We start from the raw sequence: 25,919 nt of genomic DNA on the forward strand, positions 1-25,919 counted from the left end.
TCTCCCACAATAAGATGGAATTGTGGCCATTTTATTTTACCCATTTTTGCAATAAAGCCATTGAATGTGTTAAATGGCGCAGACGTTAATGGTTCCTTATGATACAAGTCAAAGATCTGGTACATTTCAATCTCTTTTTAAATGTACTCTTGGAAACAACAGCTTTCAAAGGGATATTTGAGACTTTTATTCCTATCAGTGGTGTTCAGGGACTTGGTGCCCCTCTTCTTGGTACATACTGTACAAATGAAGCCAAGCTTAAGCTACATAAAAGTTTAAAGCTACATAAAAGGGAGTTTGACAAAGAAAACAAAAGAAATGAAAAAAAAACCCCACCACCAATTCACACTATCCCTCACCCGCAGCTGACTCTTCAAACTCTGGCTTGCATATAAAGTAATATTCAAAGCTGATTAAAAATGCATGCTGTCTACAAATGCAAGAGAGGAACCATGTCTGAAAGATTTATGAAACAGATGCCATGGGTGTTTAGTTCCAGGCTTGGTCTTGTTATGACTCAAAATGAAGTTGGCTACTAACTTTTGCCTGTGGGGAAATAAGGTTTAATGAAATATGTACCTTATCTGGGTTATATGATCTAAACAGGGTTAGATCTAGTTGGTGTACTTGGAAGACTATAAAAAAAAATTGTAGAACTGTAGGTTAAAGTTTTTTTTCGGGGGGGGGGGGGAGGAGGTTGGGAAAAAAGAAGAAAGAAACCCATGGGAGTAAGGTTACCAAGCTCCTTCTGCAATGTTGCTGAAAACATGGTGTGGATGATGCAGTTATTAAAATTGAGTGCTCATTAAGAAGAAACTAACTAGCTGGTTATAGTTTTTGTATGAAACATTTGCATACAAGCAGTCCTCAACTTATGACCGCCATTGAGTCCAAAATTTCTGTTGCTAAGACAGTTGCTTAAGTGAGTTTCATGTAGGAGATGATTAGGGTGAGCCTAAGGGAGGGGTCAAATGCATCATCACCCATGAATCCCTTCACATCCACAACAGATCTAAGTCCAGCCCACCATGAATTCCTTATCTACCACCAAGTTGCTCTGACCTTTAGTAGTTCAGGTTCTTACAGAGAGCTTAAGCTTACAATTAATCTTTATAACCATTTTGAACTGCTTGGATCTCCTGATTTGCCTGGTGCATTTTGCCCCATTTTTAGGACCTTTCTTGCCAAGAATTGTTAAGTGAATCGCTGCAGTAATTAAGTTAGTAACATGGTTGTTGAGTGAATCTGGCTTCCCCATTGACTTTGCTCATCAGAAGATCTCAAAGGATGACCACAAGATCCCAGGATATTGAAACTGTCCTAAATACAGTAATGCCAAGTGGCCAAGTGGCCAAATTTTGATCACAAGGCCATAAAGATGCTGCAACTGTCATAAGTGTGAAAAAATGGTCATAAGTCACTTTTTTCAGCCCTTCTCTTCCTCCAAAGTTCTGTTCCAAAAGGCACAAGAAATGGGCTCCAGGAGAAAATCCATGCCTGTTCAATGTCAACTCGTAAAGAATTTCTAGGTCTGTTTTCGAGTTTCCATAAGCAGGAGGGTGGGGGAAACCAGAAGTACATTCCATGCATATCTAACAAAGATTGTAGCTACACTACTGTATCTTCTGCCCATGAAAATCCTTCATTGGAGAATCTGATTGATGACACACCCAGGGAGGAGGGAGGAAACAGGGTCACAGGTGACCGTAAATCACATATGTCAAAGTTGGCTTCAACTGGGATAATGCTGACATGTTGCTCCTAATAAATCTTTCGGATTCTTTTGACTCAAGGCTCATGATTTAATTAGGGCAATCGCCGGAACCCTGATATTCAATCCTTTTGGAAAAGCACCCTGAAAGGAAAGCTGCAAAGACCTTTCATCTCACCCAACAATTACTCAAAGTCCATAGGTTGCACAAGTAATGAATAAGTAATTAAACTAATTTACCAGATACATATAAATAGAGATCAAATCAATGCATTCCACTTGAAAGAATCAGACCCAACACATATTTTAGTAAATACTTGGCATCTGGAAGATGTTAACCATTTTGGACTAATTTTGTGCATGTCCAATTAAAGGTGTTGATATCATTTCCATCACCATTACTAACAATGCGCATGGCCATAAAAGTGGAAAGACCTGAGAAGCTTTTGGTCAAAAATTCAAGCCAGCAGAAGTAACAGAACAGAAACATTTTCCTCTCTGTCACCAAAAAATAAATAAATAAAATAAAATAAATGCGAGGAGGCTGCCCTAGAAGAGTAGCTTCTGAGCAGAGATCTAAAATTAGTAAGAGGCATGACATCATGTGAGCCTAAGACAAATGAAAAAAAAAATTAAAGCAGATTTCCACTGGATGCCTTCAGATGTTAATTTAAAAATTGAATCATGAGTCCTTTAGAAGTAGGCAGGAACAAGACAGAGCTGGAGGCCCTGCTGTGATCAGGGTAGAAAGAAGAGAAGGAGAAAACAAGAACAGTCCTTCTTAATGTCCCTTTTCCATATCTGTCATTCACCTACATTGGCCAGGGTCACAAATATTTTCAGCTGGCAGCCACCAGCCATAAATGCCATTCAACAAATAGCAACGCTTCTAAAAAGAGGTCCAAAAAACTAGACTGAAATAACAGGGGAAAAGAAAAAATTGTTTTGTAGTATCCAATCTGGGTTGGTCACTGGAACCAAAGGTTTAGTCTTCTGAGTTTTCAGACTTGTGCTGGAGTCCATCCTCAGGGAATTTCTCTCTAGCAATGTGCTGTGTGTGGTATTTATATGGGGCCCGTCTATGTGTGGCTTTTTAGTAGTTGGAGTGTTGATGGCTGGCTATTGACTGTTGTTTCCTTGTGCTGCCAAGTCCTTTCCTCCTAAGTACCTGAGAAGCAGTCAACATTCCTGTTGACTGTTGAGTGGCTCCTTTCTCAGGCTTCAATCACTTCCTCGGCTGTTTTTGTGCCTACTCATCCAACAATCTTGTAAAATTGAAATTATGTCCTTATTCATTGCAATGTGAGGCTACTAATGATCTGGGGTCTCTTCGTCTGACAGCTTGCTTGTGTTCTTGCAGTCTGATGGTTAGCTCCCCTGTCTGTCCTATATACTCACAGGGGCAATCCATGCAGGTGTTGGAAGAAATATCCAGGTCCAGTTCCAAGCCGGGAGAAAGGCACTGGAGACAAAATGAGGGCTGGAGGCTGATTGGAAAGAGGGTCCATTTATTGATGAAGCAGAAGCACATGGGTGGTTCTGGGCAGCTGACCACATGGAGTTGAGAGTGAGGGATATTTATATCTTCTCTTGGGCTTTGAACTTGAGCTTCCTGTTCCTGTTCAAGAACATGTATTCTATTGGCTGTTGTAGAGGTCATAGCTGGCTCTATAGGTTGTCTGAGCCAAACTCAATCTGTTGATGCAATGAAAGGGCTTGTTGGGCAATTCCTATTGTGCCTGAGGGCTAAACCTACATTTGTTCAGACCTTGCTGCAGGGAATTTGCTTACGAATAGAGCTACCTAGATCTCAATAAGCTCTTTATCTCTTAAGTGCTGACATCTGCTGAGGACCATCAAGAAAGGTGGGGGCTGCTTTCTGTCTCCAAGAGCATGTTTCTCAATTTCTCATCCAGGGAAATATAATATTCTGCCTTTTTCATATTTCTCAAAATATTTCATTCTTCTAGGAGAGGGGTGGGTGATAACTTTCTACACAGGGGATCTGGTAGATTACATTGGAAGTATCTCCTACCTCCAAGCGATCTTTGCAATGAATAATTTACCATATAAGGAATAGCCCAAAGAATAGCTCAAAGCATACACTCTGCTAGAGAGAAGTTCCCTGAGGATGGACTCCAACACCAATCTGAAAGCTCGGAAGACTGAACCTCTGGTCCTGGTAACCAATCCAGACTAGATTCTGCAACACTATCCTGGGACATGTTGCCTTCATTTGTGAAAAATTCTGTTGTCTATTACTAACAAGCCAAATTAACAGTTATGTTTAGAGAAGGTGCTATGTATTTAAAACAATTATCTTCTAACACAGCAAAAATATGCTTTGACCTCTCTTGGAAGATGTCTAGTTTTCCTCTCTTTCCCCCCCTTGCTGTGTAAAACAGTAGATCTATGCATTCTGATACCTGGAGGCCTGGCATTATCTGCAAGAAATCCAATTATTCTGCAACCAAGTCATTTGGTGTTATGTGAAAATAATACAGCTGTTGATTATTGGTTTATTTAGCATTCATGTGGGCTGTGAAGGTTTCTTCCATTTTATTAAAAAACAGCAGAGCTTTCAACAAGAGGCTCTAATGTGACTCTGCAATGTTCTTTTGAATTAAGAGCAGATTTGCTCAATTTGGCGTAATTCTTTTTTCTTTTTTAACAAAATCAAAACAGACTCTTAGATCAATTGGTTGGAAATGGAAATAGGACCATTTAAATTCTTTTCCTGTCTCAAATAATAAGCAATAACAAAACATGGCTGGTATGATAATCAATGTTATAATATTTGGGAACAATAAACACAGCTGTGTATTTCTTTTCTTTTTTTATCGAGCTGGCTATAAGCCCTGGCTCTTTAGTTCCTTAAAGCATTTTTTCCCCATTTTTCGCCCCCTGGTTCTATATGCATCTAAAATTACACCTTAGTTGGCAAAAGGTGCTTTACTGAATATTGGTCATAACATCTTATCATGCAGCTGTGTTCCAAATGTTAGTGTTTATTTATATTTCTTCCACTCTTAGAGCCACTTGTCCACATTTTTTCAGTTTCTTTCCTCTGCAAGATCCATCTTAGACAAACTACAAAGTGGGAAGATAGGGACTTCCATTTCCATCCACATTTGCCAGCTATTAAAGGAACACGTGGCTTAGCCAATTTCTTTAGATGGGGCACTTGCTATTTTATAGTTTATCTTGTGCATTGCATGTACGCATAAATAAACCCCTGCAGTTTACAGTATTTTCCAGCAGTTCCCTTCAATCTGATGAAAGAGGATTTAACTGAAATTAATTTACGTAACATCTTCCCTGGTTGAATGCTGATTAATACAATACAATATTAATGGATGTTATGTGTATATGTGTTAATCTTTTTTTTCCAAGACATTTTTTTTTCTTTTCAATGTCTTGCTTGTGGTGTTTCTCCCCCAAGTTTTTTTTTTTTTTTAATATTTTGGGCTTTTGTATTTTAACTTTCCTTGAATACACTAAATATTATTGCAAAAAGAGAAATTAATTCAATAGGGCCAGGCTACATACAGAGCTGCCTTTTTTAGTTATATTTTTTATTCACTCATCAGATCGAGCAGAGACAGCATGTTCTGCTCAATTAAATAATGTCATCTTGTTGAACCCACGAATCGTATCTTCTCTGTAGAAGGTGCTTGATATATTTTATGACTGTCATTCATCTGAGGCACCTGGGTTATTGTTGGATTTTAATTTTTGCACACCACCCAGAATTCACATTGTGAGATAGGAGACCATATAAAGCAAACAAACAAGTAACAGACAAATATTTTTCAAAAGGGAGAAGGACTCTTTTGGTAAAATCATCCTGGGTGGACTGATGTGTTCTTATACCTTTAGGGTTTCAAGACAGGCAAAGAATGTGTGTGAATGGCCTTAGGTTTCATGAAATAAGCATCTCTTTGCAAGTCAGTGGCCTCTTTGAATTTCTACAGGACAATTTAATATCAAGGAACAGATAGTAAAGGAACTCCACTGGGGCTTTATCATATTGTGGGAAGCCACCAATTAAACATGAGGAGTTGGATAAGACAAAACAAAATCAGCAGTTACATCTTCTGATGTAATCTCAGAAAGAGAAAAAGCGCCAGATCCGGTTTGACCTTCTTTGGTGACAGACCAAAATCTGCGATTGTGCACAGTTTCGATCTGTCCTCGCCGCTGGATCGCCCTGAGCTGGCTGGTTTCAGGGCTAAGCCACCCCGTAGAGGTGGTGAAGGGGGGGAGACTGCCAGCAGGGTTGAGGAGAGCTGCATCTCTCCTCCCCAGCTGGCCATTACTCCCTTTCCCGAAGGCAGTTGCAGCGGTGGTCAGAAATGGCCACCTCAAAGAAGAACTCGACTGGAAAAGAATGTGCAGGAGGAAGATAAGAAGAGAAAGTTTTTGGCTGACTGGGTCGAACTGGAAAAACAACAATACAAGGCACCCTGAAATTTGAATTATAAAGAACAACATTGTTTCCAAAGAAGACTTTGAAGCTGTGAATGAGAGAGGGAAGGGAAAGGAAAGGATTTGGCTTTTTTTCTTTTCTTCCCTATATTGACAACTAAGAGATTTAAGCAAGAAATCGGCAAAAATCCACTTTGACAGTAACAGGTATTTAAGCTGAAAATAAAATGTCAAAGGGATAGTAAAGATTTCTGGATTCTCAAAAACTTTTAAAAGAAGGAAAAAAACAAAAGGGGTGGGATCTGGAAAAAGGGAGGAGACCACCTGGAAGTGAAAGGAATTAACAGTGAAACTTTAACAAGATTCCTAAAAGATACATTTTAACTGAAACTTTGTAACAAGATAAGAGAACCCCAGGAAGAGAAAGTGGAAAAAAGAAGCAAGAAGAAACAGTTTTGGATTATTTGGATTACTTGGTGATTTTTGGATTTTTGGCTATTGGATCTAAAGGACTAAAATTAATCGGGTGGTTGTTTAAAAGTTTTTAAAATAGTATCACTCTTGGAAGAATTGAGAATTGAACTTAAAAAACAGAAAGAAGATGCACAAGAAGGAAGAGGTTCTTTTGGCTTCGTATTTCAATTTTTAGAAATGGAGATCCTGAACTATGAGAAACAAGAAGAAATGCCTGTAGAACAAGAAGGGTAGGACAAAGAAGAAGCCATCTTCAATGTATTTCTATGTGGGGGAAAGAAAGGAAAGGGTGGGGGGGGGAGAGTGAAAAATTTAAGATCCGAAAAAACAACCCCAAAAAAGAATAGTTTGAAAAGTAATTATAACATTAGGAAGAAAGAGAAGAGAGGATTACAGAAGAGAGAATCTGAATTAGAGAGAGAAGGGATCAAAAAGGGAAGGGAGAAGAAGAGGGAAAGGAAAAGAAATTATAAAGGACAGAACCAGGATATAGAGAAACAGGGAAAACGTAAAAGACACAGAGATAATGGGTGAAAACTTAATTGAAAGGGGGATTCTGCAAGGGTACATAAGATAGTATTGTTATATTAGAAATAGAAATGAACTTTGAAAATATGAAACAAGTGTGATTAAAATGACATATAAAATACTCATTGTAATGGAATGGAATGTTTAATAAATAAATGAAATAAAGAGAATGAAATTAGGAAAGGAGGGGAACATATTAATTATTATGTGTTATAAAAATTTAAGTGAAGAGGAATATGAAAGAAACATGGAAAAATTATGGAAATATTATAAGTGTTCCTAGAAGTATGATATCCTATTGAAAAGGAATGCTAAAGATGTCACAGATTATAACTAACATTAATGATAGAGCTGAATTGGAATAGAATAAGTATTTTACTTATTATTGTTATATATATATTTTCTCTTTAAAAACTTAGTGCGTATTTTAAGAATGCACCAAGCAGAATACGACTGGAAGTTATGTGTTAGATTGAATGTTATAATTGTAAAGGCATGAATTGAAGTTTAAATAAGAGTTGAATGGATAAAAATTAAAAGATACAAAGGTGTCATACTCCAATTAGTAACTACAGGGGAAAATTTTGTTTAATGAGAAAAGAAAATATGAAATTGAAACAGTTCAGACAAAAGTATAAATATGATGACTAGAAAGGTATTGAAACTTAGAAAAAGATATATATAATTGAATTTAGAAAGGAATGAGATAATTAAAAGATTGAGAAAACTGAGGGAAGGGAAAAATTATTGAGAAAATGTTAAAATAGTAATAAGATATGGAATAGAACACAAAGATGAATATGAAATTGAATTTGTCTGTATGGAGAAGTGATAACCCGGGACCATGCTATTCTCAAAAAAAGAAATTTTACTTGTATTATGTTTTGTGAAAACCCAAATAAAATTTTTAGTAAAAAAAAAGAAAGAGAAAAAGCAAATGCACTGCCTGCAACTGGCTGCTTTTTGCGATTCCGTGTCCTTCGTGGGAAGCTCAACACCAGCCAGGGTCCACTTCGTGTCGGCTCAGGCGAGAGAGAAAAATGAGAAAATGATGGAGGGAGAGAATGAGAGAGAGGAAAGAGAGAAACAAATGAGAGAGAGAGAGAGAAGGGGAAGAGGGACACAGAAATGAGAGAGAGCTGGAGGGAGAGAATGAGAAAGAGGGAAAAGAGAGGGAAACAAATGAGAGAGAGAAGGAAGAGAAAGAAAAGAAAGAAACAGGGAGAGGAAAAAGAAAAAAAACAAAGAGGGAAAGAAAGAAAGAAATAAGAGAGAGAGAGAAAAGGGGAGACAAAGAAAGAGAAATGGAAAAATGATGGAGGGAGAGAATGAGAGAGAGGGAAATAAATGAGAGATGGGGGAAAGAAAGGAAGAAAGAAAAAGAAAGAAAAGAAAAAGAAAGAACGAAGAAAGGGAAAAGGGGTGGAAAAAGAGAGAAAAACAGAAATGAGAGGGAGGGAGGGAGGGGGAGAGAGAGGGAGAGGGAGAGAAAGGGAGAGGGAGAGAGAGAGAGAGGGAGGGAAGGAGAGAGAGAGAGAGACCCATTTCCCACAGAAAACACCAGGAGCAACAAAACCCTGGGTAGACGTGGCTGGGGGGGGTCATGTGACTGGGTGGGAGTGGCTTTGAGTTGGCCATGCCAACCCAGCCACTCCCACCCATGCAGTCATTAGGACAGACAGCCCCTTGCTAAAAAATTTGATTCTACCTGTTGGACCACCAGTTAGTGACTGACCGCTGATTTAGACTCCATTTTAGGCAGCCAAGTATCTGAGGCCCCATGGGATTGAAATTTGGCAATGTTGTGGATGTTTCAGGGGCCACCACACAGAAGTTCAATATATTGTTCCCCCCCAGACCTCTGGAGGTTGGGTTGATCAACTTTTCCTTTGGTTTCTGGAGATCAGATAGATTGGTTCGGCCCTAGCCCTCTGGAGCAGGTTTCCAACCTTGGCAACTTTAAGCCTTGTGGACTGCAGCTCTCAGTAGCTAAGGTTGGAGTCCACTGCTCTGGAGGACAAATAGACTAGTCCCATCATTGGCTGCCAGAGGAAAATCAGCTGCAATCAAGTTGGCAGAATATCAGAAGTCTTTTCCACACCCTTTTTTGTCCTTGATCATTGTGATTCTTTGTGTTGGTAATGAAATATCTCTGAAACGATGACCCAGTGGGTCACCAATTATTTAGTCTATCCTAAATAAAGCAGATTGGCCCATTCATGATGAATAAAGATCCCCGCTGTATGACAGCCACCTAAATGGGGAAAAATATGTTGCTTTCTTCCCTTTTTGTAGTAGTTCTCTCTTGACTATTCACATATTTCATATTTCCCATTAGCATTTTCTCTAGACAAAGGGATGGGGAAGAAACCTGACATGGCTTTTCAAAGAATATACTGGAATATATGATATATGCACAATAGGTGTTTTTCTTTTCATAATTGCAGGATGAAGGGGCCAGGCAAGCTGTAGTCTGCATGTCAATTTTGATGGTTTGATGGGGATAATACACAAAACAGCACAGAGAACACCAGAAACATCATAATGGATCCTTCTCCATAATATTTCTTTTCCACAGCCAGTGCACCTCAATCTTTTAGTCTTTCCTTTATTCAGAGAGAGGGAAAATAAGCTACCCCTTCACCTGATCCTATGAATTAAGTACCTTCATCATGAGAAATTTTAATTGAGTTGAATATGACAGCCAATAATTTCTTTGTTCAAAATCAGGTGAAAGAAAAATAATATGTTTTAGGTTCCCTGGGGAAACCATCCAAGAGTTGTTTTTATAGTTAACATTCAAAACTATGACTCTTAGAATCTGGTTTCTTCTTCAGAGGTGCTTTCAAACCAACTCAAAAATAATCATCACATCTTCTGCAAATACTGTATGTCTCCCAGTCTCTAAAACCTTCAAAAAGCTACTTTGCAATTAATCAAATTCCTGATTTGTTATTAATGCTCATTGTTAGACAAATACTCTTCCTAAATGCATCTTCTTTGTAAGAATTGCATTTGAGGCTCAGTCAAAAGTAACCTTTATTTTGGGGGTTTTCAGTGCTCTCTGAGGTTGGTTGTTTTGCAGACATTTAATTACCCAACTAAGTAACATCATCAGTGCTAGAAGTTACCTACTTTGGTAATAAAACGTCTACAAGAAAAGAATCAAGCTCAAAGATCACCAAGGATTCTACAGTTCAACTTGGAGCTACAAATAGTCTCTTCTAATTTTTATTTGTATTTCATCTCTGACACTTGAAGTAGCTGCTGTAAAATAATAAGTGAAGGCCTCTTTTCACTTACTCATTATTCCCAGTGTTGAACATGCAACACTTTTTAAACATTTCTTATGGAAAACTTCAGTTTTTTCCTCTAAGAAGTTGTCCCCTTTCCTTTTTCTGCATATACATTTGGGAACTGGACAGATGTATTTCGTATTTGTATTTCTTTTGTATTTATTTATTTTGTCAAAAGCTTACAATACAACAGAATAAACATAAGCTTAAATACAAGAATAGTAACTAATAATTGGGGACAGGGATGGTAGGCACAATTGTGCGCTTATGCACGCCCCTTACAGACCTCTTAGGAATGGGGTGAGGTCAATAGAAGTTAGTTTGAGAGTAAAGGAGTGGGGGTTTGAGCAGGTGACAACAGAATCAGGTAGTGAGTTCCAGACATTGACCACTCTGTTGCTGAAATAGTACTTCCTGCAATTGAGTTTGGAGTGGTTTACATTTACTTTATATCTGTTGTGTGCTCTTGTGTTGTTGTTGTTAAAGCTGAAATATTCATTAACTGGTAAGACATTGTAACATATGATTTTATGTACTATGCTTAAGTCCAATCTTAGTTGGCGTAGTTCAAGGTTGTCTAAGCCTAGAATCTCAAGTCTGGTGCTGTAGGGTATTCTGTTGTGAACAGAAGAATGTAGCACTCTTCTGGTAAAGTACTTCTGGACTCGCTCAATTGTATTTATGTCTGATATACAGTGCAGATTCCAGACAGCAGAGCTGAATTGAATGCCCTAGTTTGCAAATCAGTATTTCCAGAGAAGAAGCTTCATAAAATTAAAGTTACAAGTCTTAAAGCCTTTTTGGCAATCCTGTTGCAGTGAGCTTTGGCACTTAGATCATTCGATATGAGAATTCCAAGGTCCTTGACAAAGTGAAGGTCATCACAAGGTCATATCCGCCTAGCTTGTATTTGGTATATAGATTTTTTTTAACCAATGTGTAGGACAGAGCATTTGTTGGTAGCGATTTGAAGTTGCCAACTGTTAGACCATTCAGACACATAATTAAGGTCTTTTTGAATGATGGTAGCATTGACAGTGGTGTTGAATAGTTTTACATCACCACTGAATAGGATGCAGTTGCTAATAAGATGATCACAAAGGTCATTTATATAGAGTGTAAAGAGTGTGCGTCATAGAATGCTCCCTTGGGGATACTGCTGATAACTGGTGCAGGGTTTGATAGGGCATTTCCTATTTTTACTATTTGTTGCCTGTTTGACAGGAAGGCAGTAATCCACTTGTGAAGGGATCCGGAAATGCTGTAAGAATTTAATTTTAATAGTAGTTTGTCATGTACCACTGAGTCAAAGGCTTTGCAGAAGTCAATATAAATTACATCTATTGCTTTACCCTGGTCAAGTAGTGTAGTCCATATGTTTTGCAGTGTAAAAGTTACAAATTGCAGGATATTTTTTTTCTGAAACCAAATTGTTTATTGGAGAGTAAGTTGTTTGACTCTATGTGGAAGGTAATGCATTGATTAATACTTGATTCCATAACTTTGCACGTGACACAACACAATGAGATTGGTCTGTACTTTTCAACCAGGTTGGGGTCACCTTTTTTGGAAATAGGGATGACCGTTGCTAAAGACCATAGGTTTGGTAAGGAGATGGTTCTGAATGATATCTCGTATGTTATGCTTAGGGGTTCTGCTATAGTAGTGGAGAGCTTTTTAAAGAAGAATGCACATAAGCCATCAGGGCCAATAGATAAGGATGGTTTAAGGTGGCGTGGTGCATTTTCTACGTTATTTTCAGTAAAGTCAATTTGTAGATCGTTGCCGTTAGTTGTCATACGATTAGGAAATGTGGGGCATGAGCCATTACTGTTTACAAAGACTGAACTGAAGAACGTGTTGAAGAGGTTTGCCTTAATGGCTTCATCGCTATAGGCTTTCCCATTAGGACCATTTAGGGGTGGGATGGTTTTTGAGTCTTTTAAGTTTGGTGTTTACAAAGTTATAGAAGGCAAAGGTGGATTTTGTGCGTAGAAGATTTTCCTCTTGCTTGCAGTGGAAATAGGCGCATTCTGTCTTTATCTGTCGGCATAAGGTGTTGTATCGGTTTTGAAAGTTAGCTACGTATTTAGTTTTTTATGTAAATTGTAACTGAATGTATATAAAATCTGCACTTGTTCTAAGATCAATGAAGCTTCCTCTTAGCACTTTTGCTTCCTATAGAACAAACTTGATTTCATTGAGAGCCACATCAGGGTTGTGTTTCACCTCCGGGGACCACATGGGCATGGCCAGGGTGAGCGTGGCCAGCACGACGTCACTCATGTTGGGGGCGCCTGCGGTGGCCCCAGCACTCTGCCAGTGAAAATGTTTTCGCTGGCAGAGTCACCGCGGGCCAATCCCACACTGTTTCCAGGGTGGCCCCACGAGCCAGATCTAAGCACCCTGTGGGCTGCATCCAGCCCGCATACCTTGAGTTTGACACCCCTGCTATAGAACAACCCCATGGTTAATCAGAAAAACAGTACACCTTCACTGTACATCTCACTACAATCCCCTCTCAGTAAAAGCAGCTTTAAATCTGGAATTAAAAGCTTGATTATAACATTTCACTTTGATTTGGGGGTGCCTCTTAAAATCTAATAGTACAGTTCACAGCTATGCTTTCGATCCAGTGGATAAAAAAAGGGAATGTGATGGTCTGAAATGGATGGAGATTCCATTAATTCTTCTAAGAATCAGAAGAAAGACAGTATTGTATGTCGTTTCTTGCTATCAATTGGTTGACAGTCCTATTGTTATGAGGTTCTTCAGTTATTGTTGTCATCACCTATGTTGTGACGATTTGATACTGACTATATCAGGGATATTTTGAAGCAGCTGTGAATGTTTCAAGTGTATTGGAGATTTTTAATGGTACAGGCGATGTTTTAAATTGCATGTCTTGGTAGAATGGTTGGTATCAGCGATGGTATTCAGCAGGTTCTGACCAGTTCTGGAGAACCAGTAGCAGAAATTTTGAGTAGTTCGGAGAACTGGCAAATACCACCTCTGACTGGCCCCGCCCCCATCTATTCTCTGCCTCCCAAGTCCCAGCTGATTGGCTGGGTCTTCTTTTGTTGCCCTGCACAGGAGAACGGAGCTGGAAAGCAGGTTATAGTGGGGGGAGGAGGGAATGGAGATTTTACAGTATCCTTCCCCTGCCACGCCCACCAACCCACGCCCACCAACCCATACCACGCCCACCAAACCATGCCCACAGAACCGGGAATAAAATTTTTTGAATCCCACCACTGGTTGGTATACAAATGTAACAGATACAGAGATAGACAGATGTAGTTGCAAGGATCAGCCATGAACTTCCCCCAGACATGTACTCAGTATCAGCCTGAAAAAGGTTTGCCCTTTGAGAACTGAAGTCTGTTAAGTTCAGATAAAAAAAAACCTTTTGCTCAAATGATATACAAGTAAGTGTGTCTTTATAGTGACGCTGAATGTACGTTGGTTAAAACAACCCAGCTATCATGTGCTTTAGTAACTGCAAAACAGGATTGTCTTATTCTTGCATGTACTCTTTATTGTAGCCGGACTCACATAACTCTGCTCTTCCTTTCTTTTTCTTTTTTTAGTTTTGACTTAAGAAGTGGTGTTGGTCTGTCATTGTGCTTTGTACTTTACAATTCATGCAAAGTATAAGTCTTTGTGTTGTGGCCTTGAGCAACAGCCTGAGATTGTTGTGACTCTAAAATTCAGGGGCAAAATCAATGCTGGGATTGAGTTTATTTTGCCTAGAATGAATAGACAAAATGGACGTGTTAAGCCTCTAAGCCTTTGTGAGGCTTAACACGCCCACTTCTATCTTTAAAATCCTTAATCTCCAAATCCACAATTTTTCTACTCAGTATGACAGTATATCATGAGATCTATCCTAATAACACTGTAAAAAGAAGAGGAAGAAGAATTAGAAGAATTAATTAGAAAAAGGAGGAGGAGGGGAAGAAGAAGAAGAAGAAGAAGAAGAAGAAGAAGAAGAAGAAGAAGAAGAAGAAGAAGAAGAAGAAGAAGAAGAAGAAGAAGAAGAGAAGGAGGAAGAGGAGGAGGAGGAAGAGGAGGAAGAAGAAGAAAATTCAGACTGAGATAGTTTGCTCATCCTTGCTTCATTCAATAATCAGAATGAGTTATTGTTACAGGAGGTTTCACCTATTGTTGCCTGATCAACAAACCACAATTAAAACAAATATTAATTTGACGGGGAAATGCAGAAAATGTCTCAAGAAGGGCATTATCTTTTCCAGGGTTTAGAATTTTCTTGTCTTTATCACCAGCCTAGCTTGATGGCACAACTGTTTTCCTGATATAACATCTGGACTCTTATATACCACAGGGTCACCTATTAATGAGAAACTGAGAAATCAATTGACTTTCCTACAAAAAGCAGATGTGCAAAGAAGCTTACCATTTGGAACAAGTGCAAAAAAGCAAATCTGCCAGATGAAGTTTCTACCTTATTTTGCTTGATAGTCTTGTCAGCTACCCCAGCTAATTTCTACTGAGAATTCTAGCCTCAAAAAAGAGTGTAAAATCCATTTCCATGCACAAAGACAGTAAAAAAAAAAAAGAACAGAAGAACGAATGGATTTTTCATAGCACACCACTCTTAGACAGTATTTTTTAAAAAAAACCCAACATTAGATGAAACATTTTATTATAGTGGTTATCATTAGCATTTTATTGATAGATGCAATGCAATAGTAGTTGGTATCATACTATATAAAAGCTCTGTTCGGTGTGGCTTTCTTTTTTTTGACCTGTATGAGTAGCAGAAATACATTGCCACGCCCTTTAACATTTAATCATGGTTTGAAGATGAAGGCGTTGTATACCCCCCAATCTGGGAGACCTAAGCAGTGTAAACTTGTTGGATTCGATCAGAAGTGTAGCTGGATGGCTAGAAGTTCAAGGTATGCATTCTATCACGGTCCTTCCCTTGGTATGTCTCTGATAAACCTATACTTTCCATTGCTAATAACTGTTGATAGATCCAACCACAGTATACACATCCAGTCAATTGCTGAGCATGACTCTGATTGGTGGGAAACTTCCCTTTTGGCTATGGAAAGTTTTTTTTTAAATATTGATTTTAACCTGGGACTGGATTATGAAACCTGAACTGACCCATGTAAAGGAGAGTACACAATTTTAATTTTTTCCTGCGTGCTTGTTCTGATAGACAGTCTAGAAGAACGTCTGTAGCAGAGGTGTCAAACTCGATATCACTGAGGACCACATCAGGGTTGTGTTTGACCTCAGGGGTGGGCATGGCCATGTTGAGCGGGGCGAACTCGACATCACTCATGTCAGGGGCACCTGTGGTGGCCAAGTGCTAAGGCAGGACTTCCTTCAGACCCTTCCCTCACTCTCATTATAATCTATCTTCCTTCCTTCCTTCCTTCCTTCCTTCCTTCCTTCCTTCCTTCCTTCCTTCCTTCCTTCCTTTTTTATTTCCCTCTTCATTCTTCTTCCTACTCCCTTTCCATATTTTTCCTTCCTTGCTCTCTCCCCATCTTTCCTTCTTTTACTTTGCCTTTCCTCTTTTCCCTTCCCCTTTCCTGTCCCTTCTTGCATGTCCAAATGCAAAAGGGGAAACATTTCTCCTTTTGTTTTGTGTTTGTTTTGCTAGCCCTCTGCCAGTGAAAATGGAGATGTGGTGGTGGTGGTCCTTTGCTTTTTTCCAGGGCCAGATCTAAGCAACCTGTGGGCCAGTGGTGGGATTCAAAATTATTTGCCACCGGTTCAGTGGGTGTGGCTTGGTGGGCGCGCTTTGGGTGCATGCACACACTTTGTGTACACACATGCACCAAACACGCACTTTGTGCAGGCACAGAGGTGTTTGTGTAGGCACAGAGGCGTTCCAACTCACCTCCTGCAAGCCTGCATGATCCTAGTTGCTTCAGCAGCTGCCACGCGCCACTCTTCTGTGCCGCGCATAGCAGCTGCACTTCAAATTCAGCAGATAAAGGTGAATATGGGAGCCCGGACGGGTGGGTGGGCCCAACAGCAGAGCAGTAGAGAGAACCTGTTTGGTCTCTGCTGCTCATCGCTGCTACCGGATCACCAAAACTGGGCCGAACCGATAGAATACCACCACTGCCGTGGGCGGTATTCAGCCCACGGGCCTTGAGTTCAACAACCTTGCTCCAGAGCAGTGTTTCTCAACCTGTGGTCCCTGGACCCTGGGAGGGGGCCATGATATCATTACAGGGGATCCACAAAAGCTTGAAAAAAATGTTCTGATTTAAATCTTAAGTCTTGGGGACCCCTGGCCACAAAAGGTATTTTAAAGGGTGTCCCTGGTGAAGAAAAGGTTGAGAACCACTGCTCTTGTTCTTCTTTTTCAAGATACTGGAGGAGAACATTCAGCTAAATAGAGCAGAATTTTCAGCTAAATAGAACAGAATTTCAGTGACAGAAGGACAGGGCAGGAATGTTAAGACTTATATCTAGGGGATTAGAACCAGGATACATCATTCATTTATTTATTCATTCGAGATTAATGCTATTGCAATTACAGTATATGATTCTTGATGGTATACGCATGAATAAAATATCCTATTTCAATTCAAATTCATATTGTAAGCCTTTAGAATCATCAGTCAGCTTTAACCTAAACTGGAGTAGCCATGAAGAATTCCTATAACACTATCTTAACTAGCTAAAAAGGCTTTTGGGAAGATCTATCTTGACTTACTTCCCAAAAAAGCTAATAGGGAACGGCACAAGTCTGATTTCTACAGCAAGAGGACCCCTCCTTCTGATCGCAGCCCCATTTTAAGATTGGAGAAATTCCAAGCACTCTCTATTAGAATGGCCTTATCGGACTTGTTGATTCTAACTGAAAGAGGAGGTCTAAGCATATCTCAGCACCAAGCCAGACACTTAGTAAATCAAGTGCATTATCTGAAGCGTATTTGTAGAACATTTACCTAACTGCCCCGAGAACAGCAAATTTGGCAGTGGGGTGGAGCAGAGCGTGCATAAGCGCACCAACGTGCCTACCGTCCCTGTCCTATTGTTTCTTTTATTTTTCTTATATGTATCCATGTATTAATACTTATACCTATTATCTTTTTTTTTTTTTGAAAATTTTATTTGGGTTTTCACAAAAACAAAATACAAATAAAACATCTTTTTTGAAAATAGCATGGTCCTAGGTTATCACTTCTTCATACAGACACAAAACTCAATTTCATGCTCATTTTTATATTCTATTCCATATCTTATTACCATTTTATATTTTCTACATAGTTTTTCCCCTCTTCTAATTTTCTCAACTTTGTTTTATTATCTCAATTCAAATCATTATATTTATACTTTTGTCTGTCCTGTTACAATTTCACATTATCTTTTCTTATTAAGCAAATTTTTCCCTGTAGTTACCAATTAGAATATGACACCTTTATATCCTTTAATTTTATCCATTCAAGCTTATTTAAGCTTCAATGTATAGCTTTAAGATTATAGCATTCAATATAATACATAACTTCCAATCGAATTTTGCTTCGTACATTCTTAAAATAGACACTATATTCTTAAAAAGAAAAAATTCTATATATATGTAAATAAAACACATTCCATTCCAATTCAATTCTATCATTAATATGCATTAAAATCTTAACATCTTTAACATTTCTTTTCAATTGAATATCATACTTCCTTGGGAACACTTATAAATTTTCCATAGTTAATTCTTTGTTTTCCATATTTCTCACTTATATTTTTATAAATCATTACTAATAATTAAAAATGTTCCCTTTTAATTCTCTCAATCATTTTAATTCATTTATTTATGAACAAACATCCCACTGCATTACAATAAATATTTTATCCATCATCATATTTTCTAAAGTTATTTCTATTTGTAAAATAACAAAGCTATCTTATGTACCTTTACAGAATCCCTTTTACAATTAAATTTTCACCCATTATCTCTAAACAAACTTATGGTTACAGTCCTTATATCTTTTCCCTGTTTCTCCATTTTGTTGTTTCTGTCTTTTACAACTTCTTTTCCTTGCCTTCTTCCCCCTCCCCTTTTTACCCCCTCATCTCTCTACTTCTAACTCTCTCATCTGTAATCCCCTCTTCTGTTGCTTTCTAATATTATACTTATCTTTCAAATTGTTCTTCTTCTTTTTGGTTGTTTTTTCTCATCTTAAACCTTTCACTCTCTTTCCCCCCTTTTTGTTTTTCCCCCCACTTAAAATTATTTGATGATTAAAGATGGCTTCTTCTTTGTCCCAATCTTCTTGTTCTGCAAGCGTTTCTTGTTGCTTCTCATAGTTCCAGATCTCCATTTCTAAGAATTGAAACATGAAACCAAAAGAACTTCTCCCTTCTTGTGCGTCTTCTTTCCATTTTTTAAAGTTCCGTTTTCAGTTCTTCTAAGAGTGATACCATTTTAAAAACTTTTAAACAACCACCCAGTTAATTTTAGTCATCTAGATGCAAAAACCAAAAATCACCAAGTAATCCAAATAATCCAAGGCTGTTTCTACTTGCTTCTTTTTTCCACTTTCTCTTCCTGGGGTTCTATTATTTTGTTACCAAGTTTCCATTAAAATGTATCTTTGAGGAATCTTGTTAAAATTTCACTGTAAGTTCCTTTTAATTACAGTTCCATTCCTTAATTCCAGGCAGTCTCCTGCATTTTTCCAGATCTTGCCCTTCTATTCTTTTTTTTTCTCCTTTCCAGCTTTTAAAATCTTTTAAATGTCCAGAAATCTTTATTTATCCCTTTGACTTTTATTTTCAGCTTAGATGCCTATTAATGTCAAAGTGGATTTTTTTTTTCAGTTTCTTGCTTAAGTCTCTTAGCTGTCAGTATAAGGAAGGGAAGAAAAAAAAACTAATCCTTTCCCTTCTCTCTCTCCTTTGCAGCTTTCAAAATCTTCTTTGGGAACAATGTTGTTAAGTTTAAATTCCAGGGTACCTTATTTGTTGCTTTTGCTGTTTGACCTGGTCAACCAAAACTTTCTCTTATCTTCCTCCTGCACATTCTTTTCCAGTCAAGTTCTTCTTTGTGGTGGCCATTTCTGACCACTGCTACAACTGCCTTCAGGAAAGGGAGTAATGGCCAGCTGGGGAGGAGAGATGCGGCTCTCCTCAACCCTGCAGGCAGTCTCCCCCCTCTTCACCACCTCTACGGGGTGGCTTAGCCCCAAAACCAGCCGGCTCGGGGCGCTCCAGCGGTGAGCACGGATCGAAGCCTCGGAGTGACGAGGTTTCGGTCTGTCGCCGAAGAAGCTCAAACTGGAAGATCTATACCTATTATAGACGTATACCTATTATCTTGTAAGCAATTGACAAACAAATAAAACAAAATAAAAAATAAATAAAAAATAAATAAATAATTGGGTGCAGGTGTCCTTGGACTTTAGGAGTCGTGTCCTAGGCAAGTTTTTAGAAAAAAATCTCATAATTGAGAGATCCCAGAAGCGTAGAATGGAGAAAGGGCGGGGTGGGATTTTTACCAGTTCGCACCTATTCTCTAGAACCAGTTGTTAACATTCTAAGCAGTTCAGAGAACCGGTTGTTAGAAGAAATTACTCGCCTAATTCTGTAAGGAAGGCAGGAAGGAAACATTCTGGTGTTGCTTACAGAAACTGCCTCTCCGTTAACCATTCTTGGCAAGACTAGACTTCCTGTCTCAGGAACGTCTCTGCAGATTTTTTCCCCTCCTTTGCTGGTACTTTGTTTGTGTGGAGTGACCATTCAAAGTTACAGTGGCACTGAAAAAGGTGACTTATGACCATTTTTCACACTTACGACTGTTGCAGCATCCCCACAGTCATGAGAGGCCAGGCGAGGAGATGCGTGCCTCGATGTGAGTGATATTGAGTTGGCCACGCCCAGCCAATAACATGACCACCAAGCCATGCCCACCCAGTCACATGCCCACCAAGCCACGCCCACCACCCAAGTCATGCCCACAGAACCGGTTGTTAAAAATTTGAATCCCACCCCTGAGTAAGGGAGAAGATTAGAGTGATGATGTTGATAATGATAATGATAAAGATGATGGCAGGCCCATGATGGCGAACCTATGGCACACGTGCTGGAAGTGGCACGCAGAGCCATTTCTGCCGGCACGCGAGCCATCGCCCAGAACAGATCCACTGAGCATGCACACACGCCTTCCAACAGCCAGCTGATTGTTGGTTATCTGCCACACATGCACGGGAGGCCATACGTGCATATGCAGAGGCACACAATGTGTGTTGCGCATGAATGCATAGGGGATGGGTGTGTGTCATGCGTGTATCACATTGTGGGTGCTGGCATGTGTAGGTGCATGCGCACACACTTTCAGCGTGCAACAACGAAAAGGTTAGCCATCACTGTGGTAGGCCATTTAGTTAGAAAGACTCGAGGCAGGGAGTCTTTATAGTTACACATTTAAGATAAGTGGCCTATAATATTTCTAATTAAATAAATTAGTAAAGAAGAGCAATGATACACCTCCTTCAAACTATGTATCATTAAAAAAAATACAATATATAAACTAATTTTCAAAAATAATACAAGAGGCCTCAAGAAGTGTCTCTGTCACAGAAAGATAGAATAATTGCATTGGAAAAAGTATAAAGGTCTCAATCAGAGGTGTCAAACTCATGATGATACATTGTCATCACATGACGTACCGCAACTTTCCCCCCTTTGCTAAAATGGGGGTAGGCGTGGCCAGCGTGTGACGCATCCAGCCCGGGGGGCATGAGTTTGACACTCCTGCTGTAAATCTAGCATAGTATAGTTTCAGTTTACTTTATTGTCATCGCACCTCATACAACAAAATTAAATACCATCTTCAGTGTACATTATCACTATGAAAATAAACACAACCACACATCCGCCACACTCCACACATTGAATTGAAAACCCCTGATATATTAATATTGCACTATGCAGTAGAATTCAACAGAGTTACTGCCCTGGGATAGAAGCTGTTTTTCAGCCTATTTGTCATTGTTTTTAGTATCCTGTACTGTCTGCCAGATGGTAATACTGTAGTTCAACAAAAGGGTTCCCAGGATGAGATGGATCTTTGAGAATGTTTTGAACTTTCTTAAGATAGCGGGAGCTATAAAGCTCTTCCAAAGAGGGGAGAGGGCAACCAATTATCTTCTGGGCAATGACGTTAAACCTCTGGAGTGCTGTCCTATCTGCCACTGTGCAATTGGCAAACCATACAGAGGTGCAGTAAGTTATAGTATAGTATATAGTATAATTTAGGAAAAACTCACCAGACAAGATGGAGGCTACAGCAGCAATGATGAAGGAAACGATGACTCCAGGGCCTGCCATCTCCTTAGCAACGAGGCCAGAAACCACATACATGCCAGTCCCCACACAACTTCCAACGCCTAAAGAAACCAAATCCAGGGTTGTGAGTACCTGGGCCAGTTTTGTTCCATGGGTGGTGGTGCCTGTGCCTTCCAGCATGGATTCTACTGGTTTGGTGCGAAGGATTCTTGAGTGCATGGCATTCCATGTGGCACCCCACTGGATCCGCCGGGGATCCAAGTATGAGAAAATACCACTCATTGTGAGAACAACAGCAAGAGGAAACACACCAGGTAGACTTGCAGAGGTCAATTAGTTCCAGGAACAAAACTGCACAGCATGAATTTTGAAAGATAAACAATCCACTTTGCCAAAGGTCCAGGGCAATTCAAAGGCGCATCCTTGTGAATCTGAAGAGGAGCTTTTCTAACTCTTCTGTGGTCACTTCTTCCTTGTAAGCTCCTGCAAGAAGGAAAAGGAAGAAGAAAACAGTGAATGGAAAGATACAGAGAGAACAGGCTCAAAAGGGGGAGAACTTAATAAATGACAGAATACCAATAAAATTGCTAATCCTGTGGAATGATCACAGTAAGGTTAGACAGTATTTCAGTATAAGAAAGTGTAATTTGGCAGAGGAGGGACCCTATCATAGTAGAGCACATAGAATTCTCTTTGGAAATTCCAGGGATCAAAATTGGAATTTTATGCTCATACTCCAATTTTGAACCCTGGAATTTCCAAAGAGAATTGGAAACAAAGTCAAATTCTAAATCCTGGAGAACGCATGGTCCAGTTGGATTGAAATAGTGTCTTAAGATCAGGCACTTCTTACAATCCAATCTACTTAAGTTACAGATTTACAGTGTAGATTTGCTGGTGGCAATTTCAGAAGGAACTTCTGCCAAAACGTTTCTGTCGTTCTTAGGCAAGACAAAGGATATTCAGAATACCTTTATAAGATGTGGGTACAAAACAATGTTTGATTTATGCATGCTGATCATGAGGAGGAGTTTTGGTGGTGCAGCAGTTACAATGCAGCATTGCAGGCTAATTCTGCCCACTGCCAAGAGTTCGATCCCGACTGGCTCAAGGTTGACTCAGCCTTTCATCTTTCCAAGGTTAGTAAAATGAGGACCCAGATTGTTGGGGGCAATATGCCGACTCTGTATAAACCACTTAGAGAGTGGTATAAAGCACCACAAAGGGGTAGATAAGTTTAAGTGCTATTGTTATTGCAATTGCTACATTGATAATAATGATGGGTATCTGCAGAGGAGTAAAAAAATCATGATGGCAGCTTCAATCACACAGTGATGGCTGCCATTTTGGTAGTTTCATCTTTCACTTTCCTCCCACCAGGATCTTCTGGATTATTTGTATTTCTATCTCACTCTTCTTCCTCCAAGATCCCAGACTGCTTTACAAGAAAATACCAACAACAATCTTCATAAAAAATTCTAATACAACCAATAATTGCTAGCATGGGAAACAAAAATAAGAGGTTCATTTAAAAAAAAAACACCAAAAGGCAATGTCAAAGGCAAGCAATAAAACTATCTGATCTAGGAATACTCTTGACTGGTCTAGTGGTTAAAGCACCAGGCTAGAAAGTCGAAGATTGTGAGTTCAAGTCCCGCCTTAGCCACAAAAGTCAGCTGGGTGATCTTGGGCCAGTCAGTTTCTTTCATCCCTAAGAAGGAGATGGGAGGGCAAACCACTTTCAAAATCTCACCAAGAAAGGTGCATGGAATTGACTAGGTAGTCACCAGAGGTCTGATTTGAAGGCACAAATAATTTATAACAGAGTAGATAATGGTAGACCAATCCAAGGACTACATGTAGCCCTTGGCTGCAAAAGGATGGTCACTGAGTTGTGGGCTCTCACTCTCTAATTTTTTCCACCAGCATTTTAATCAATTTTTATTATTATTACCTTTACTGTCAGAGTACAATATGTGTACAATGAGATTGGCTCAGCCTCAGGGGTGGGATTCTACCAGTTCGCACCTATTCACTTGCTAACATTCTAAGCCAGGGGTCCCCAACCACCGGGCCCCGGACCGGTACCGGTCCGTGGATCATTTTCTACCGGGCCGCCGGTTTGCTGGGCGCTGCCATCTTGGTTCGACGAGAAAGTGCTTCCGGGTGAGCTTTTCCGGTTGGAAAGCGGCATTTGGGTCCTGAAGGAATCCTCGCACCTTAGTTTCATCGAAGGCGGGGGCGGCTTCGAACGAAGAGCCGTCCCGATGGCGGAGGAGATTAAGAAAGCACAAAAAAGCACAAAAAAGGTACAAAGGAGGAGTTGAAGGTGGCGGGGGACGGCTGTCTGGCCGGTCGCTCGGCTCGCCTTGCCTTGTCATGCGTGCCTATGCCAGTACCGGGCCGCGGATCATTTTGTGATGCCGGTTCCGGGCCGTGGCACAAAAAAGGTTGGGGGGCCACTGTTCTAAGCAGTTCGGAGAACTGGCTGTTAGAAGAAATTACTGGTCTAATCCTGTAAGGAAGGCAGGAAGGAAACATTCTGGTGTTGCTTACAGAAACTGCCTCTCCATTAACCCTTATTACATTCTTGGCAGGACTAAACTTCCTGTCTCAGGAACATCTCTGGAGTTTTTTTCTCCTTTTTTGCTGGTAATTTCCTTGTGTGGAGTGACCATTCAAAGTTACAATGGCACTGAAAAAAGTGACCTATGACCATTTTTCACACTTACGACTGTTGCAGCATCCCCACAGTCATGAGAGGCCAGGTGAGGAATGCATGCCTTGATGTGAGTGATATTGAGTTGGCCACACCCAGCCAATAACATGACCACTAAGCCATGTCCACCCAGTCTCATGACCCCCAAGCCCTGTCCACCACCTAAGCCATGCCCACAGAACCGATTGTTAAAAAATTTGAATCCCACCCCTGTTGAGGCTCCCTTCGTGCACCCACCCACCCACACAACTCACAGTGAGGACAAAAGTCCCTAACCCAGTCCCAATCTTATTACATTATGTGACCTTGTTGCACAATGCACCAGCCCCGCAAGACTATCATACTATGTTGACATGAACTTATTTTCCGTTGAGAAGTCTGATAGGTACAAACTGTTCTTCAGCCTGTTGGTACAGCTGGCTATACTTCTATATCTCCTACCTGATGGTAGGAGAGTGAAGAAGTGCTGACTGGGATGTGAGTCATCCCTGAGAATTTTCCTCACTCTTCTAAGGCAGCGAGCCCTAGCGATGTCATCTAGTAGTATCAGGGAACAGCCCACCATGTTTTGTGCTGTGCTCACCTCCCTCTGTAATCTTTCTATCCGCGGCTGTCAAACCAGTATACCACACTGTAATGCAATATGTGAGGATGCTTTCTATTGTGGACCGGTAAAAGGAGGTCATCAGTCATTGTTCCACTTTATTCTTTTGCAAGACTCTAAGGAAATGGAGTCTCTGTTGGGCCTTTCTGGCCACCTGGGTTGTGTTGATTTTCCAGGTAAGATCTTCACTGAGGTAGACTCGCAGGAATTTGAAGGAGGAAACTCTCTTCACATAGCCCCCCTCGATGTAAAGTGGGACGGGTTCCTCTCTCTTCTTCCAGAGGTCTAACATCATCTCCTTTGTCTTGCTGATGTTTAGGTGCAGGTTGTTTTCTAGTCACCATGAGGATAATTTTTGAACCTCCCCCCCTGTACACTGTTTCATCTCCACCTGTAATGAGACCCAATACGGTAGTATCATCTGCGAACTTAATGATCAAAGTGGATGGGTCAGACATATTCAATCATGTGTGTACAGTGAGTACAGGTAGGGACTGAACACACACCCCTGTGGGGAGCCAGTGCTAAGCTTCAGGGAGGTGGATGTGACAGACCCAGCCCTCACTGTTTGTGGTTAGTCCCTCAGCAAGTCTTGGATGGTTGTGGCCAAGATTAGATAATGAGCATTGGTGTATGGCAGCAAACAATTTGAAGTTTGGATGTTATTTCCCCTCATAAAGTGGGGCAACCTCTCAGACTTCCTAAGCATACAGCTTTCATAAATATCACAGCAACATTTAAACATCTGGAACATTTGTCACTGAGGGCTGTCTAATTAAACTGTCAATATCTAGCTCTACTTAGAAGTATCCTACTGTGGAGCCATAAAAAAAAACCTCAAGGAAGCATAATGTTCCTTAAGGCTTAAATGCCACAAGT

At 40.0% G+C, this 25,919-nt stretch overlaps 1 protein-coding gene across 1 annotated transcript in view; it reads right to left on the reverse strand.

Moving 5' to 3' along the window:
- The window catches only part of SLC7A14 (solute carrier family 7 member 14), a 68,865-nt gene that overhangs the window by 21,158 nt on the left and 21,788 nt on the right, over positions 1-25,919 (reverse strand). The window contains exon 2 of the mRNA XM_087965295.1: positions 21,699-22,200. Within this exon, the coding sequence (XP_087821421.1) occupies positions 21,699-21,999 (301 nt within the window). The 5' untranslated portion in view covers positions 22,000-22,200. The remainder of the gene's footprint in view (positions 1-21,698; positions 22,201-25,919) is intronic.

This window comes from Notechis scutatus, chromosome 4 (assembly GCF_049901735.1).
Source record: "Notechis scutatus isolate UNSWTSFEM ecotype Mainland chromosome 4, rNotScu1.2, whole genome shotgun sequence".
Taxonomy (NCBI): Eukaryota; Metazoa; Chordata; class Lepidosauria; order Squamata; family Elapidae; genus Notechis; species Notechis scutatus.